This window comes from Phyllobates terribilis, unplaced genomic scaffold (genome assembly GCF_046119375.1).
Source record: "Phyllobates terribilis strain yellow unplaced genomic scaffold, ASM4611937v1 Scaffold_13__5_contigs__length_258822181, whole genome shotgun sequence".
Classification (NCBI taxonomy): domain Eukaryota; kingdom Metazoa; phylum Chordata; class Amphibia; order Anura; family Dendrobatidae; genus Phyllobates; species Phyllobates terribilis.
In genome coordinates, this window is record NW_027362773.1 from 36,668,499 (window position 1) to 36,684,621 (window position 16,123).

At 44.9% G+C, this 16,123-nt stretch overlaps 1 protein-coding gene across 4 annotated transcripts in view; it reads left to right on the forward strand.

Annotated features, from left to right (window-relative positions):
* The window catches only part of LUZP2 (leucine zipper protein 2), a 1,401,083-nt gene that overhangs the window by 1,064,609 nt on the left and 320,351 nt on the right, over positions 1-16,123 (forward strand). For all 4 annotated transcript variants that reach the window (XM_073659432.1, XM_073659433.1, XM_073659434.1 and 1 more), the window contains exon 9: positions 13,392-13,529. In XM_073659432.1, the coding sequence (XP_073515533.1) occupies positions 13,392-13,529 (138 nt within the window). The remainder of the gene's footprint in view (positions 1-13,391; positions 13,530-16,123) is intronic.

A 16,123-nucleotide genomic window follows, 5' to 3' on the forward strand; every position in this document is an offset into this window, starting at 1 on the left:
GCAAAATTGCAATAAAATGCAATAACGGGTGATCCAAACATCGGATCTACCCCAAAATGTTATCAGTAAAAACGTCAGCCCGGCGCTCAAAAAATAAGCCCTTACGCAGCCTCGGATCACGAAAAATGGAGACGCTACAGGTCTCGGAATATGGCGCTATTTTTTTTTAGTTTTTTTTACCAAATTTTGGAATTTTTTTCACCACTTAAATATAAAATAACCTATACATGTTTGGTGTCTACGAACTCGTAATGACCTGGAGAATAAGAATGGCAGGTCAGTTTTAGGATTCAGTCAACGTGGTATTGCACTGTGGTATTGCACTTTTTTTGCAATTTTACCGCACTTGGAATTTTTTTCCCATTTTCCCGTACATGATATGGGAAAACTAGTAATGGCATTGAAAAGTACAACTTGTCCCGCAAAAAAGAAGCCCTCACATGGCCATATTGTCCAAAAAATAAAAACGCTATGGCTCTGGGAACAAGGGGAGCACAAAACGAAAAAGCAAAAACGACAAAACCCAAGGTTGCGAAGGGGTTAAAGACACACAGAGCAGGGCCACAGTAACAAGTATGACATGCTCCCATTAGAAAGGAGAGAGTCTGCTATACAGTTGTAGGGTATGCAGTGAGTCCAACAGCTGACCAATTTTAGGAAAAATCCAACTAAGGATTTAAAGACACATAGATCAGGGCCACAATTACAAAGTAAGACATATTCCCATTAGAAAGGAGAGGGTCTGCTATACAGTTATAGGGTATGCAGTGAGTCCAACGGCTGACCAATTTTAGGAAAAATCCCACTAAGAATTTAAAGACACATAGAGCAGGGCCACAGTAACAAGTAGTGTTGAGCCACCCCCGTAGTGTTCGGGTTCGGTTCGGTTCGTCGAACACCGGGATGTTCGAGGAACTGTTCGTCGAACTGTTCGTCGAACACCTTAGAACACCGTCGAACACCGTTAAAACCAATGGCAGGCAAACAAAAACACATAGAAACACATAGAAAACACCTGCAAAGGTGACCAAAAGCTGACAAACTGCTCAGAAGACACTCTCTTTAAAAAAGCCGGCCGGCAAATTCAGCAGCGGCATACACCGGTACCCGACAATTTAGACAAGAAGGAATAGAGCATCACACATAGATTAGATAGATAGAAACATGTCAGTCACACATATAAGAAGCACAGTGACAGTGTTGGTTACTGCACTTGTCATTTAGTGTAAAGGATTTATTAAAAAAAATATTAGTGTTTTCATGCACCGTCTCTTTAAAAAAGCCGGCCGGCAATTCAGCATCTGTACCCGAAAATTTAGAACAGAAAGAATAGAGCTTCACACATAGATTAGATAGATAGAAACATGTCAGTCACATATATAATAAGTGCAGTGACAGTGTTGATTACTGTACTTGTCATTTAGTGTAAAGGATTTATTTAAAAAAATAATAGTGTTTTCATGCACTGTCTCTTTAAAAAAGGCGGCCGGCAATTCAGCAGCGGTACCCGACAATTTAGAACAGAAAGATAGAGCATCACACATAGATTAGATAGATAGAAACATGTCAGTCACATTTATAATAAGTACAGTGACAGTGTTGGTTACTGTACTTGTCATTTAGAGCTAAAATAAAGGATTTATTAAAATAAAAATTGGCGTGGGGTTCCCCATAATTTTAGTCTCTAGCGGAGGTTAAGCAGACGGCTGGGGCAGATGCTTGAAGCCTCGGAAGGGGGTAATACCCACGGAGCTTACCAGGCTACTAATATCAGCCCCCAGCTGAATACTTAGCCTTTACAAGCTATTAAAATGGGGGACCCCCCAAAAAAAATGACGTGGGGTCCCCCCTATTTTAATAGCTAGCAAAGCCTAGGCAGACAGCTGGGGGCTGATATTAATAGCTCAGGAAGGGTGCCATGAATATTGGCCCCCTCCCAGGCTAGAAACACCAGCCGTCAGCCGCCCCAGAAATGGCACATCCATAGGATGCGCCAATTCTGGCACTTAGCCTCGCTCTTCCCACTGCCCTGTAGCGGTGGCAGTGGGGTAATAGGGCTGGGGTTGATGTCAGCTTATAATGCCAGCTGACATCAAGCCCAGGTTAGTAATGGAGAGGCGTCTATAAGACACCTCCATTACTAACCCCATAGTCAAAGTTAAAAAAAACACAAACACCCAGAATAAAGTCCTTTAATTGAAATAAACACACAATTCTTTATTGTTCTAAATTAAACCATACTTACCGTCACGCCCATTCCAGCTGAAGCCAACGATCTCCTGTAATAAAAATAAAATAATAAACCAACATCATCCTTACCTTTCCATGGTTCCCAGGACAGCTCCAGCTCTGCTACATCGAGATGACTGGCTGGACCGCAGCAGAACGCTGCCATCCAGCCTGTCATCCCGCGGACACTGAGAAGCGCAGGCATGCTTGCGCTCCTCACTGTCTCGCTGTGACGGCATCCAGAAGAGCCGAGGTCATGTCCAATGAACTCGGCTCACCTCATGCACGTCACTGACAGCGTGGGAAAATTCTCACGCTGAAGCGCTGAGTGCAGGAGAATTTTCCCACGCTGTCAGTGAGGTGCATGAGGTGAGCTGAGTTCATTGGACATGAGCTCACCTCATGCACTTCACTGACAGTGTTGGAGAATTCTCCTGCACTCAGCACTTCAGCGTGAGAATTTTCCCACGCTGTCAGTGACGTGCATGAGGTGAGCCGAGTTCATTGGACATGACCTCGGCTCATCTGGATGCCGTCACAGCGAGACAGTGAGGAGCGCAAGCATGCCTGCGCTTCTCAGTGTCCGCGGGATGACAGGCTGGATGGCAGCGTTCTGCTGCGGTCCAGCCAGTCATCTCGATGTAGCAGAGCTGAAGCTGTCGTGGGAACCATGGAAAGGTAAGGTTGAGGTTGGTTTATTATTTTTCTTTTATTGCAGGAGATCGTTGGCTTCAGCTGGAATGGGTGTGATGGTAAGTATGGTTTAATTTAGAACAATAAAGAATTGTGTGTTTATTTCAATTAAAGGACTTTATTCTGGGTGTTGTGTTTTTTTTAAATACTTTACTAGAAATTCATGGCGGTCATGTCTAATACTGGCGTGACCCCATGAATTTTGGGCTTGGGGCCAGCTGATAATACCAAGCTGGCCCTAACCCCTTTATTACCCAGTGAGCCACCGCACCAGGGCCCTGGATGAGTTGGGTACAGCGCCAGAAGATGGCGCTTCTATGAACGCGCCATTTTCCGGGGTGGCTGCGGACTGCAATTTGCAGCGGGGGGGGGCCCAGAAAGCTTGGGCCTCCCTGCGCTGCAGATTCCAGCCCCCAGCTGCCTAGTTGTACCTGGCTGGACACAAAAATAGGGCGAAGCCCCACGTATTTTTTTTTTAATTATTTCATGAAATTCATGAAATAATTAAGAAAAAAAGGCCTTCCCTATATTGTTGTGTCCGGCCAGGTACAAATAGTCAGCTGGTGGTTGGGGGCAGCCCGTTCCTGCCTGCTGTACCTGGCTGGACACAAATATAGTGCGAAGCCCCACTTCAATTTTTGTTTAATTATTTCATGAAATTCATGAAATAATTAAGAAAAAAGGCCTTCCCTATATTGTTGTGTCCGGCCAGGTACAAATAGGCAGCTGGTGGTTGGGGGCAGCCCGTTCCTGCCTGCTGTACCTGGCTGGACACAAATATAGTGCGAAGCCCCACTTCAATTTTTTTTAATTATTTCATGAAATTCATGAAATAATTAAGAAAAAAAGGCCTTCTCTATATTGTTGTGTCCGGCCAGGTACAAATAGGCAGCTGGTGGTTGGGGGCAGCCCGTTCCTGCCTGCTTAACCTGGCTGGACACAAATATAGTGCGAAGCCCCACTTCAATTTTTTTAAATTATTTCAGGAAATTCATGAAATAATTTAAAAAAAATTGACGTGGGGCTTCGCACTATATTTGTGTCCAGTCAGGCGCAGCAGGCAGGAACGGGCTGCCCCCAACCACCAGCTGCCTATTTGTACCTGGCCGGACACAACAATATAGGGAAGCCCTTTTTTTCTTAATTATTTCATGAAATAATTTAAAGAAAATTGACGTGGGGCTTCGCCCTGTTTTTGTGTCCAGCCAGGTACAACTAGGCAGCTGGGGGCTGGAATCCGCAGCGCAGGGAGGCCCAAACTTTCTGGGCCACCCCTGCTGCAAATTGCAGTCCGCAGCCACCCCGGAAAATGGCGCGTTCATAGAAGCGCCATCTTCTGGCGCTGTACCCAACTCATCCAGGGCCCTGATGCGGTGGCTCACTGGGTAATAAAGGGGTTAGGGCCAGCTTGGCATTATCAGCTGGCCCTAAGCCCGAAATTCATGGGGTCACGCCAATATTAGACATGACCACCATGAATTTCTAGTAAAGTATTTAAAAAAAACACAACACCCAGAAAAAAGTCCTTTAATTGAAATAAACACACAATTCTTTATTGTTCTAAATTAAACCATACTTACCATCACGCCCATTCCAGCTGAAGCCAACGATCTCCTGAAATAAAAGAAAAATAATAAAGCAACATCATCCTTACCTTTCCATGGTTCCCATGACAGCTTCAGCTCTGCTACATCGAGATGACAGGTTGGACCGCAGCAGAACGCTGCCATCCAGCCTGTCATCCCGCAGACACTGAGAAGCGCAGGCTTGCTTGCGCTCCACAGTGTCTCTCTGTGAGGGCATCCAGATGAGCCGAGTTAATGTCCAATGAACTCGGCTCACCTCATGCACGTCACTGACAGCGTGGGAAAATTCTCCTGCACTCAGCGCTTCAGCGTGGGAGAATTCTCACGCTGAAGCGCTGAGTGCAGGAGAATTCTCCCACGCTGTCAGTGACGTGCAGGAGGTGAGCTGAGTTCATTGGACATGAGCTCACCTTATGCACGTCACTGACAGCGTGGGAGAATTCTCCTGCACTCACCGCTTCAGCGTGAGAATTTTCCCACGCTGTCAGTGACGTGCATGAGGTGAGCCGAGTTCATTGGACATGAACTCGGCTCATCTGGATGCCGTCACAGAGAGACGCTGAGCAGCGCAAGCAAGCCTGCGCTTCTCAGTGTTTGCGGGATGACAGGCTGGATGGCAGCGTTCTGCTGCGGTCCAGCCTGTCATCTCGATGTAGCAGAGCTGAAGCTGTCGTGGGAACCATGGGAAGGTAAGGATTATGTTGCTTTATTATTTTTCTTTTATTGCAGGGGATCGTTGGCTTCAGCTGGAATGGGCGTGATTGTAAGTATGGTTTAATTTAGAACAATAAAGAATTGTGTCTTTATTTCAATTAAAGGACTTTATTCTGGGTGTTTGTGTTTTTTTTTAACTTTGACTGTGGGGTTAGTAATGGGGGTGTCTTATAGACGCCTCTCCATTACTAACCTGGGCTTGATGTCAGCTGGCATTATAAGCTGACATCAACCCCAGCCCTATTACCCCACTGCCACCGCTACAGGGCAGTGGGAAGAGCGAGGCTAAGTGCCAGAATTGGCGCATCCTATGGATGTGCCATTTCTGGGGCGGCTGACGGCTGGTGTTTCTAGCCTGGGAGGGGGCCAATATTTATGGCACCCTTCCTGGGCTATTAATATCAGCCCCCAGCTGTCTGCCTAGCCTTTGCTAGCTATTAAAATATGGGGGACCCCACGTCAATTTTTTGGGGGGTCCCCCATTTTAATAGCTAGTAAAGGCTAGGCATTCAGCTTGGGGCTGATATTAGTAGCCTGGGAAGCTCCGTGGGTGTTACCCCTTCCCAGGCTTCAAACATCTGCCCCAGCCGTCTGCTTAACCTCCGCTAGAGACGAAAATTATGGGGGATCCCACGCCAATTTTTTTTTAAATAAATCCTTTATTTTAACACTAAATGACAAGTACAGTAATCAACACTGTCACTGTACTTCATATATATGTGACTGACATGTTTCTATCTATCTAATCTATGTGTGATGCTCTATTGCTTCCATTCTAAATTGTCGGGTACAGATGCTGAAATGCCGGCCGGCTTTTTTAAAGAGACGGTGCATGAAAACACTATTATTTTTTTTAATAAATCCTTTACACTAAATGTCAAGTACAGTAATCAACACTGTCACTGTACTTCTTATATATGTGACTGACATGTTTCTATCTATCTAATCTATGTGTGATTCTCTATTCCTTCTATTCTAAATTGTCGGGTACCGCTGCTGAATTGCCGGCCGGCTTTTTTAAAGAGACGGTGCATGAAAACACTAATATTTTTTTTTATAAATCCTTTACACTAAATGACAAGTACAGTAATCAACACTGTCACTGTACTTCTTATATATGTGACTGACATGTTTCTATCTATCTAATCTATGTGTGATGCTCTATTCTTTCGGTTCTAAATTGTCGGGTACCGGTGTACCGCTGCTGAATTGCCGGCTTTTCATGTTTCACTGTGAGCACAGTTCCCATCGATTTGGGCAATCACTGTAATGCCACAACCACCATGGCTGTGGCATTACAGTGAGTGGCAGACAATCCCTGCATGATTGGTGCTCTAAATAGCGCCAGACATGCAGGACACGCTTTTGGTGCACGAACAGTTATCAAACATAACCTCGAACAGCCGAATTTTTTGCAAATCGTTCGGGTTCGTCGAACAACTCGAACACCGCCCAAAACAGCTCGAATTTGAGATTGGCGAACAGTTCTAGTCGAACACCGCTCATCTCTAGTAACAAGTACAACATGTTCCCATTAGAAAGGAGAAAGTCTGCTATACAGTTATAGGGCATGCAGTGAGTCCAACGGCTGACCAATTTTAGGAAAAACCACACTAAGAATTTAAAGACACATAGAGCAGGGCCACAGTAACAAGGTATGACATGTTCCCATTAGAAAGGAGAGAGTCTGCTATATAGTTATAGGGTATGCAGTGAGTCCAACGGTTGACCAATTTTAGGAAAAACCCCACTAAGAATTTAAAGACCCATAGAGCAGGGCCACAGTAACAAGATACGACATGCTCCCATTAGAAAGGAGAGGGTCTGCTATACAGTTATAGGGTATGTAGTGAGTCCAACGGTTGACCAATTTTAGGAAAAACCCCACTAAGAATTTAAAGACACAGAGCAGGGCCACAGTAACAATATACGACATGCTCCCATTAGAAAGGAGAGGGTCTGCTATACAGTTATAGGGTATGCAGTGAGTCCAACGGCTGACCAATTTTAGGAAAAACCCCACTAAGAATTTAAAGACATATAGGGCAGGGCCACAGTAACGACAACTTCCCATTAGAAAGGAGAGAGTCTCCCATATTATTGGCCTATGCAGTGAATGCAAGGGCTGGCAAAAATTTAGAGGCACTTAAATAACCCTTGGAAGAGACGTGGAGGAGGGCCTCATAAAAAAATGTTCCCATCAGAAAGGAGCAGGCTGCTATTCTTGTAATGCCCATGCACTAAATGTATGGGCTGACAAACATTTACCCCTGGGGGGTATACATGAACATACTGTATAAAAAATTTTTTTTACAGGCATCATAAACACCCTTTAAAAAAATGATGTGGGTGTTGCATCACGGACCACGGTCACCCTGGTGATATGGTGGTGGAGGATGAGGAGAAGGAGGAGGACAAGAGCAAATAGCCAAAATCAGGAAGCGTATACCCATGTGTGGGTGTGAAAAGGTGCATGGGAATACACCTCCCAAGAAAAGACACTGGATTGGAGTTTATGTTACGCTGCTATCATTTGGTGGTGTTGAGAAGTCTGGCACAATCCAGCCCTTGTTCATTTTTATAAGAGTCAGCCTGTCAGCATTTTCAGTAGACAGGCGGATGCGCTTATCAGTTATAATTGCACCAGCGGCACTAAAAACCCGCTCTGATAAAACGCTGGCTGCAGGGCAGGCCAGGACCTCCAAGGCATAGAAAGCCAGTTCATTCCACATGCCCAATAATTATAAGGCACAGCGGAATCATGGAGGACGTTGGTACGGTCGGCAAGGTACTCCCTCAGCATCTTCCCAAACTTTGCACTCCTTGTGAGAGTACCCCGCGCCTCAGAGTCTGTGCGATGGGAGGGTCTGAGAAAACTCTCCCAGAACTTTGACAGTGTTCCCCTGTCTCTGCTGGATTGAAGTTGTGTCTCTCTCGCCTGTACACATTGGTTGTCCAACGAAGTGTGTCCTCTGCCGCCAGCGTTTTCAGATGGGAATTTTTTTAATAGTTCCGCAACAAGGGCCTTCTGGTACAGCCCCATTTTTGTAGACCTGTCCACCTCAGGAATAACAGATATAAAGTTCTCCTTGTAGTGTGGGTCTAGAAGTGTCACCAACCAGTAATGACTGTCACCCAAAATTTTGAGAACGCCAGGGTCATGGGAAAGGCAGCGTAACATAAATGCAGCCATGCGTGCCAAACTACTAACAGGCAAGACTTCCGTGTCCTCACCAAGAGGATGACTGACCATGCTCTCCTCCTCCTCCTCTCTGTCCTCTGGCCATCCACGCTGAACAGACGGTATGACAGCTGTGCAGTTAGTACCATCCATAGTGCATGAAACTAGCTCCTGTCCTTCCTCCTCCTCCTCCTCTTTCTCATTGTCACCCAATCCACTTTGGGATGAGATGAGGCTGGGCTGTGTGCAATCACCCTGTATGGTTCCTTGCTCCATCTCATCGTGCTCCGCCTGTAATGCATCTTCTTTGATTGTGAGCAGAGAGCGTTTCAGAAGACAGAGAAGCGGGATGGTGACGCTAATTATGGCATCATCACCGCTCACCATCTTGGTGGAGTCCTCAAAATTTTGGAGGATGATAGATATGTCTGACATCCATGTCCACTCCTGAGGTCTTATGTGTGGAGTCGGAACTGAATATCGACGGCCTTGTTGATGCTGGTACTCCACAACTGCCCTCTTCTGCTCACAAATCCTTCCCAATATCTGCAGTGTAGAGTTCCAACGTGTGGGGACATCACACACCAGTCTGAAAGCCGGAAGCTGCAAAAGCTGCTGAAACACTGCAAGGGCGGTGGAAGCTGTAGCTGACTTTCTAAAATGGACACACAGGCGGCGTACTTTAACAAACAGATCCGGCAGCTCCGGGTAGTATTTGAGAAACCACTGAACCACGATGTTAAGCACATGGGCCAGGCATGGTACGTGTGTGAGCTCGCCTCACCTCAGAGCCGCCACCAGGTTCTGGCCATTGTCACACACGACCATGCCTGGCTGTAGGTTCAGCGGTGTGAGCCACAGATCTTCCTGCTCTTTCAGAGCTGTACACAACACATCAGCATTGTGCGGTTTGTCACCTAAGCATATTAGCCTCAGCACAGCCTGTTGAAGCTTGGCCGAGGCAGTGCTGCAGTGCTTCCAGCTTGTGACTGATGCGGTCATTTCAGAGATGGAGGCTCAAGAGGAGGAGGAGGCTGAGGAGGATGAGGTGCAGGAGCTGTTGACCGTGGGGGCAACCCTGATTGACCTAGGGCCCGCAATCCTTGGCGTCTGGAGGACGTGTTCTGTCCCAAGGTCCGACTGGGTCCCGGCTTCCACTATGTTAACCCAGTGTGCCGTCAGCGAGATGTACCATCCCTGCCCACATGCACTTGTCCACGTGTCCATGGTTAGGTGGACTTTACCGGTAACTCTGTTGTTGAGGGCATGGCTAATGTTTTGTGACATGTGCTTGTGTAATGCAGGGACGGCACACCGGGAGAAATAGTAGCGGCTGGGGACCGAGTACCGAGGGATGCCCGCCGCCATCAGGTTGCGGAATGCTTCCGCCTCCACGAGCCTAAAAGGGAACATTTCGAGCACAAGCAGTTGTGAAATGTGAGAATTTAGTAATGTGGCCTGTGTTTCGTTGGCTGCATATTTGCGATTGCGTTCCAAGGACTGGGGTATGGACAACTGAACGATGCGCTGGGACAAAAACTTGAACGTGCTTCTTGATGCTGCTACTTGAGAGTGTGCAACGACAGGTGCAGGGCAGGAGGCATCTTTGCATGCGCCATGGACAGGGGATTGGCTTGCATGCACAACAGCAAAAGAAGCAATGGTGCCACCACAGATACTGTTCCTGGACACTGGGGTTCGGCCCACAAAGTCAGGTGCTTTGCTGCCATGTTTATGATCATGCTGGTGGTGGTCAGGCTGGTCGTTTTGCCACCCCTGCTGATGCTGACCTAGCAGGTGGTGCAAATGGCCTTTTTGGGGTTATCGGCAGAGTCTTTAAAAAACAGCCAGACTCGGGAATACCTAACAGTTGTACTGGCAGCTTCCTTCGTGTTGGTGTTACGGGGAACGGTTGCCTGCCTTCTGTCTGCGGCCACCACACTGCTTCTTCCTGCCTGTTGGGGTGCTCTGCCTCCCTCCCCCTGTGTGCTGCTGTCCTCGCTCTGCATGTCCTCCAGCCAGGTTGGGTCAGTTACTATATCACCCACCACCTCGTCTTCCACTTTCGCATCCTGGTCCTCCTCCTGACTTTCTGGCAATTTTGTCTCATCATCGTCCACCTCTTGTAATACTTTCCCACCGTTACCTTTGTGTGACCGTGGCTGCTCAAATATTTGGGCATCGCTACACGCGATCTCCTCTTGCCCGCTTCAAGTGGACCGGGCGAGAGGCCCGTATCTATAAATGGAAAAGTGAACAGCTCTTTGGAGTGTCCAAGTGTGGGACCAGTTGTCTCTGGGTACTCGGCATGGTGGGAGGAAGGAGTATCAGGGTGAGGAATATGCGGTCCAGACTCACGGCTACTGAGACTTGACCGTGTGGAAGACATGGTGTTGGTGATGGTGGTGGCAAAGTGACTGGAAGCATTATCCGCTATCCTACCAACAACCTTTTGACACTGCTCTGGGTTCAATAGTGGTGTGCTGTGGTCCCCTAGAAATTGGGACAGGAAGGTCAGGCGAGAAGATGTGCGTGTTTGTTGTGGCACAATTTTGTCTTGCCCACGGCATTGTCCTCGGCCTCTGCATGCACCATTACCATCACGTTCAGTTCCCCGTCCCTTGCCACGTGCCTTGCCCATTTTAAATGAAGGACAGTATCTTCCACGCTCACTACAAATGACTGAGTTGGAGTGAACTTATACTGTATGTGATCCGTTTGATGGAGAAAACAGAGTTTTAAATACCTGGCCTGTAGGCAACCAGTTTGAACAGCAAACTGCTGTAAATTGCTTCACTGACACACTGAAAGAAATTTTTAATGGAGGCCAGAAATGGCAGTATTTTCTGACAACGTATATGTGATCCGTTTGACCGAGAAAACACAGTTTTAAATAGCTGGATTTATAGCGCTGCAGTATGGAAAGGACCTGGCTGTATTCTGCAGTGCCAACAAACAAATGGCGCAGAAAAACTGTGTTCTCTGGATTTCTTTTTAAGCAAATAATGAGGATTAAGATCCAAAGAAAAGTATTACTGGCCCCTGAGACCTGGGCCTTTGTATAGAAATATCTAACAGCAGCAGAAAGCAGAATTGGAATGGAACCTCTTGTGCTATATGCACTGCAGTCTGCTATATACCCTGCCTGCCTGCCTATGTACACTGCCTGCCTGATATCTCTGCAGATGAATTAGTTAGTCCTCAAAAGGACTGTTTGCTAAGATGGATATGTGTAATGTACGGTTTTTCTCCCTACACTACCTAATACACAAGCAAATCTCTCCCTGACGCAGCAGCACCTCTCCCTACACAAGCAAATGGCGCAGAAAAACGGTGTTCTCTGGATTGCTTTATAAGCAAATAATGAGGATTAAGATCCAAAGAAAAGTGTTCCTGGCCCCTGAGACCTGGGCCCTTGTATAGAAATATCTAACAGCAGCAGAAGGAAAAATTGGAATGGAGCCTCTTGTGCTATATGCACTGCAGTCTGCTATATACACTGTTTGCCTATACACCCTGCCTGCCTGATACCTCTGCAGATGGATTAGTCCTCAGAAGGACTGTTTGTTAAGATGGATATGTGTAATGCAGTTTTTCTCCCTACACTACCTAATATAATAGCAAATCTCTCCCTGACGCAGCAGCACCTCTCCCTACACTGTCTGATCCGGAGTGACTGTGACGAGCATTGCGGCGCCAGGTCTGATATAGATCTGATGACGCTGTGCGGCCAGTCAATCACTGTAATGCCCACAACCAACATGGCTACGGCAATGCAGTGCATGACAGGCAATCCCTGCATTTTCATTGGCTCTCTAAAGAGCGCCAAACATGCAGGAATGGGACTCGAGTTCCCGCCAAAGCAACCCGGAAATACTCGTCGAGCGCCAAGCATCTCGAGCAGTGAGATGCTTTGGCGAGCACCGAGCAGTAGCGAGCATGCTTGCTCATCACTAGATATATCCCAAAACATATGGTGCAAAATATTAAACATGAATAAATGATATGTCAAACAAATGCCCCGACAAATGTCATTCTTTTGCCAATTGTCACCCAAAACCTATCATATCAAGAGACACGTATATTTGCCATATGTTTTTTTTACTAGATGTCTTAGATGGATGTCATCTGTCAAACATCTATCACCCATAGACTCATTTTTTAAAAAACATGTTTTTTTTTCATACATGCTTTTTACTGATTGGAGTAAAATTGGGTTGATATTATGATATGATTATAAGAAGGTAAGGGTAGATTATAGAAATGAGCAGATCTGTTGAATTTCAAATTTACTGACATAGCATAATTTTATCCAAAAATCCAATTTGCACAGAATAACTTTGAAAGGATTTTAGTACTGTATGGGGGGTGATAGAAAGAGGGAAGAGAAAATTCCTGTCTCAATATGATCTGTCTACTCCAATTGAAACCGACTCTATCATACATACTATCAGTGCTGCGCTCGATTATGCTCCACTCGGAACCGCTGATTTCAGATGACCCAATGGTGTACTGACCCCTCTGTACAAGGTATGAAATATGATTTATAAACTGGGATGTGATGTCATAGCTGCTGGGCATTATGGGGAATCCCACTCGGCTACGCAAACTGACATTTGTCCACTCACTGATAATTCACCGATGTGAAAAATGGTGTCGGGCAACTTTTTTTTGCCAGTTGCGAATTTCAAAGTCTTCAAAGTTATGTAGAACCACAAATTTCAGAAAATTTGACTTGAACTCAATGCTCAGTGGGTCAATCCGCTCATGTCTATTAGAAAAGTTTTAAGAAGAAAAAAAAATTATAATTGTTTTCATATTATTGTAATTCTGTGCAGGAATATTAGACCTTCTGAATAATTGAATGCGGATTCAAAATTTGGATTTCACAGTGTTCACAAATATTATCCCCAAATATGAGTCTCAATATTTGAAGAATTGGAAATTCTTAACTAACAGCAACTGACCTAAAGATCTTGTTTCTCCAGGAATCTCAACTAAAAGCCTTGAAAGAAACAGTACAGCTCTGCCTGTCTTCAGTGTTGCACAATCAACCACCCGCTGTAAGCATCGTCTCATCAAAGCCAAGAGAGAGGCCATCGTCTGTTGAGACCGTTATCACAGAGGTACGCATTATACATTTCTAAGAGTCTTGAAAACATATAGGAGCTATTACCAAGTAGTCTCAACATAGCACTTATCAGGTCTTACAATGAGTGGACCTCGTATTCCATGATCTGGAAAATAATATTATGAGCTCTGCTTATTATGGGTGCATGACCTAGAAACAAACCAAAATGTCAATATATAATGTAATGATAATGTCTGTAAAGCCTTGGATGTATTTATTCTGCCAATATGGCTGGCGGGCAAAAGTTCTCAGTGTGCTTTCTGTGGGGAAGCTTTTGCTGTCATCATACTGGTAATGGTGGGCTTTGAGTGTGACTACTGTAGTGGAGAAGGCCTGGAAGTGGCTCGCGACCACCTCTCAGAGTTGAATTTTACTCTCAAGGTAAGAAAGGTTGAAGGCCACTGATATGGACACTAGGCCATAGATGTTTCATATCCTACTAAGGCATTCTGAATTAAAAGAGAGGCACCCATTATTTAGGACATACTAGTTAGCCAAGGTAGAAAGTCATTAGCTGTCAGGCATTTGTGGAGGACTCATCAATCTATGCAGTCCATTCATATGAATACAGAAAACATTATGCAATACTTAATGTTTCCTGCGGAGGCACTGAAGGAAAACAACCTTGAATTAATAAATATGTTCACAAGCCTCTGCAAAATCATGCTGAATCAGTAGATTTTTAATCATTACTAACAAGAAGTTTTCAAAATTCAATTAAAGTAGTGGTCTGAAGGCAAAGTTATTTTCATTCTAAATCCATATCTATTCAATGCCATAATCTAAACTATTTTCTAATATACAGTTATATGAAAAAGTTTGGGCACCCCTATTAATCTTAAGCTTAATGTTTTATAAAAATTGGTGTTTTTGCAACAGCTATTTCAGTTTGATATATGTAATAACTGTTGGACACAGTAACGTTTCTGCCTTGAAATGAGGTTTATGGTACTAACAGAAAATGTGCAATCTGCATTCAAACAAAATTTGACAGGTGCATAAGTATGGGCACCTCACCAGAAAAGTGACATTAATATTTAGTAGATCCTCCTTTTGCAAAAATAACAGCCTCTAGTCGCTTCCTGTAGCTTTTACTGAGTTCCTGGATCCTGGATGAAGGTATTTTTGAGCATTCCTCTTTACAAAACAATTCCAGTTCAGTTAAGTTTGATGGTCGCCAAGCATGGACAGCCCTCTTCAAATGATCCCACAGATGTTCAATGATATTCAGGTCTGGGGACTGGGATGGCCATTCCAGAACATTGTAATTGTTCCTCTGCATGAATGCCTGAGTAGATTTGGACCGGTATTTTGGATCATTGTCTTGCTGAAAGATCCATCCCCTGCGTAACTTCAACTTTATCACTGATTCTTGAACATTATTGTCAAGAATCTGCTGATACTGAGTGGAATCCATGCGTCCCTCAACTTTAACAAGATTCCCGGTGCTGGCATTGGCCACACAGCCCCAAAGCATGATGGAACCTCCACCAAATTTTACTGTGGGTAGCAAGTGTTTTTCTTGGAATTCTGTGCTTTTTTGCCGCCATGCATAACGCCTTTTTGTATGACCAAACAACTCAATCTTGGTTTCATCAGTACACAGGACCTTCTTCCAAAAAGAAATTGGCTTCTCCAAATGTGCTTTTGCATACCTCAGCTGACTCTGTTTGTGGCGTGCTTGCAGAAACGGCTTCTTTCGCATCACTCTCCCACACAGCTTCTCCTTGTGCAAAGTGCGTTGTATAGTTGACTGATGCACAGTGACACCATCTGCAGCAAGTTGATGCTGCAGCTCTCTGGAGGTGGTCTGAGGATTGTCCTTGACTGATCTTACCATTCTTCTTCTCTGCCTTTCTGATGTTTTTCTTGGCCTGCCACTTCTGGCCTTAACAAGAACTGTCCCTGTGTTCTTCCATTTCCTTACTATGTTCCTCACAGTGGAAACTGACAGGTTAAATCTCTGATACAGCTTTTTGTATCCTTCCCCTGAACAACTATGTTGAATAATCTTTGTTTTCAGATCATTTGACAGTTGTTTTGAGGAGCCCATGATGCCACTCTTCAGAGGAGATTCAAACAGGAGAACAACTTGCAAGTGGCCACTTTAAGTAGCTTTTCTCATGATTGCATACACCTGGCTATGAAGTTCAAAGCTCAATGAGGTTACAAAACCAAAAAAAGTGCTTTAGTAAGTCAGTAAAAAGTAGGTAGGAGTATTTAAAACAAGAAAATGATAAGGGTGCCCATACTTATGCACCTGTCAAATTTTGTTTGAATGCAGATTGCACATTTTCTGTTAGTACAATAAACCTCATTTCAATGCAGAAACATTACTGTGTCCAACAGTTATTACATATATCAAACTGAAATAGCTGTTGCAAAAACACCAATTTTAAGAAAACATTAAGCTTAAGATTAATAGGGGTGCCCAAACTTTTTCATATAACTGTACTTGTATTAAAAATTCACTACCCTTCCCTCACTGCACTATCTAACTGCTTTTCTTTTTTTTTCTCTACTTTCTTTTTGATGACGCTTCAGTTGAGAATCCCAGTACATGCTGTGATACTTACTGCTGCAGACCCT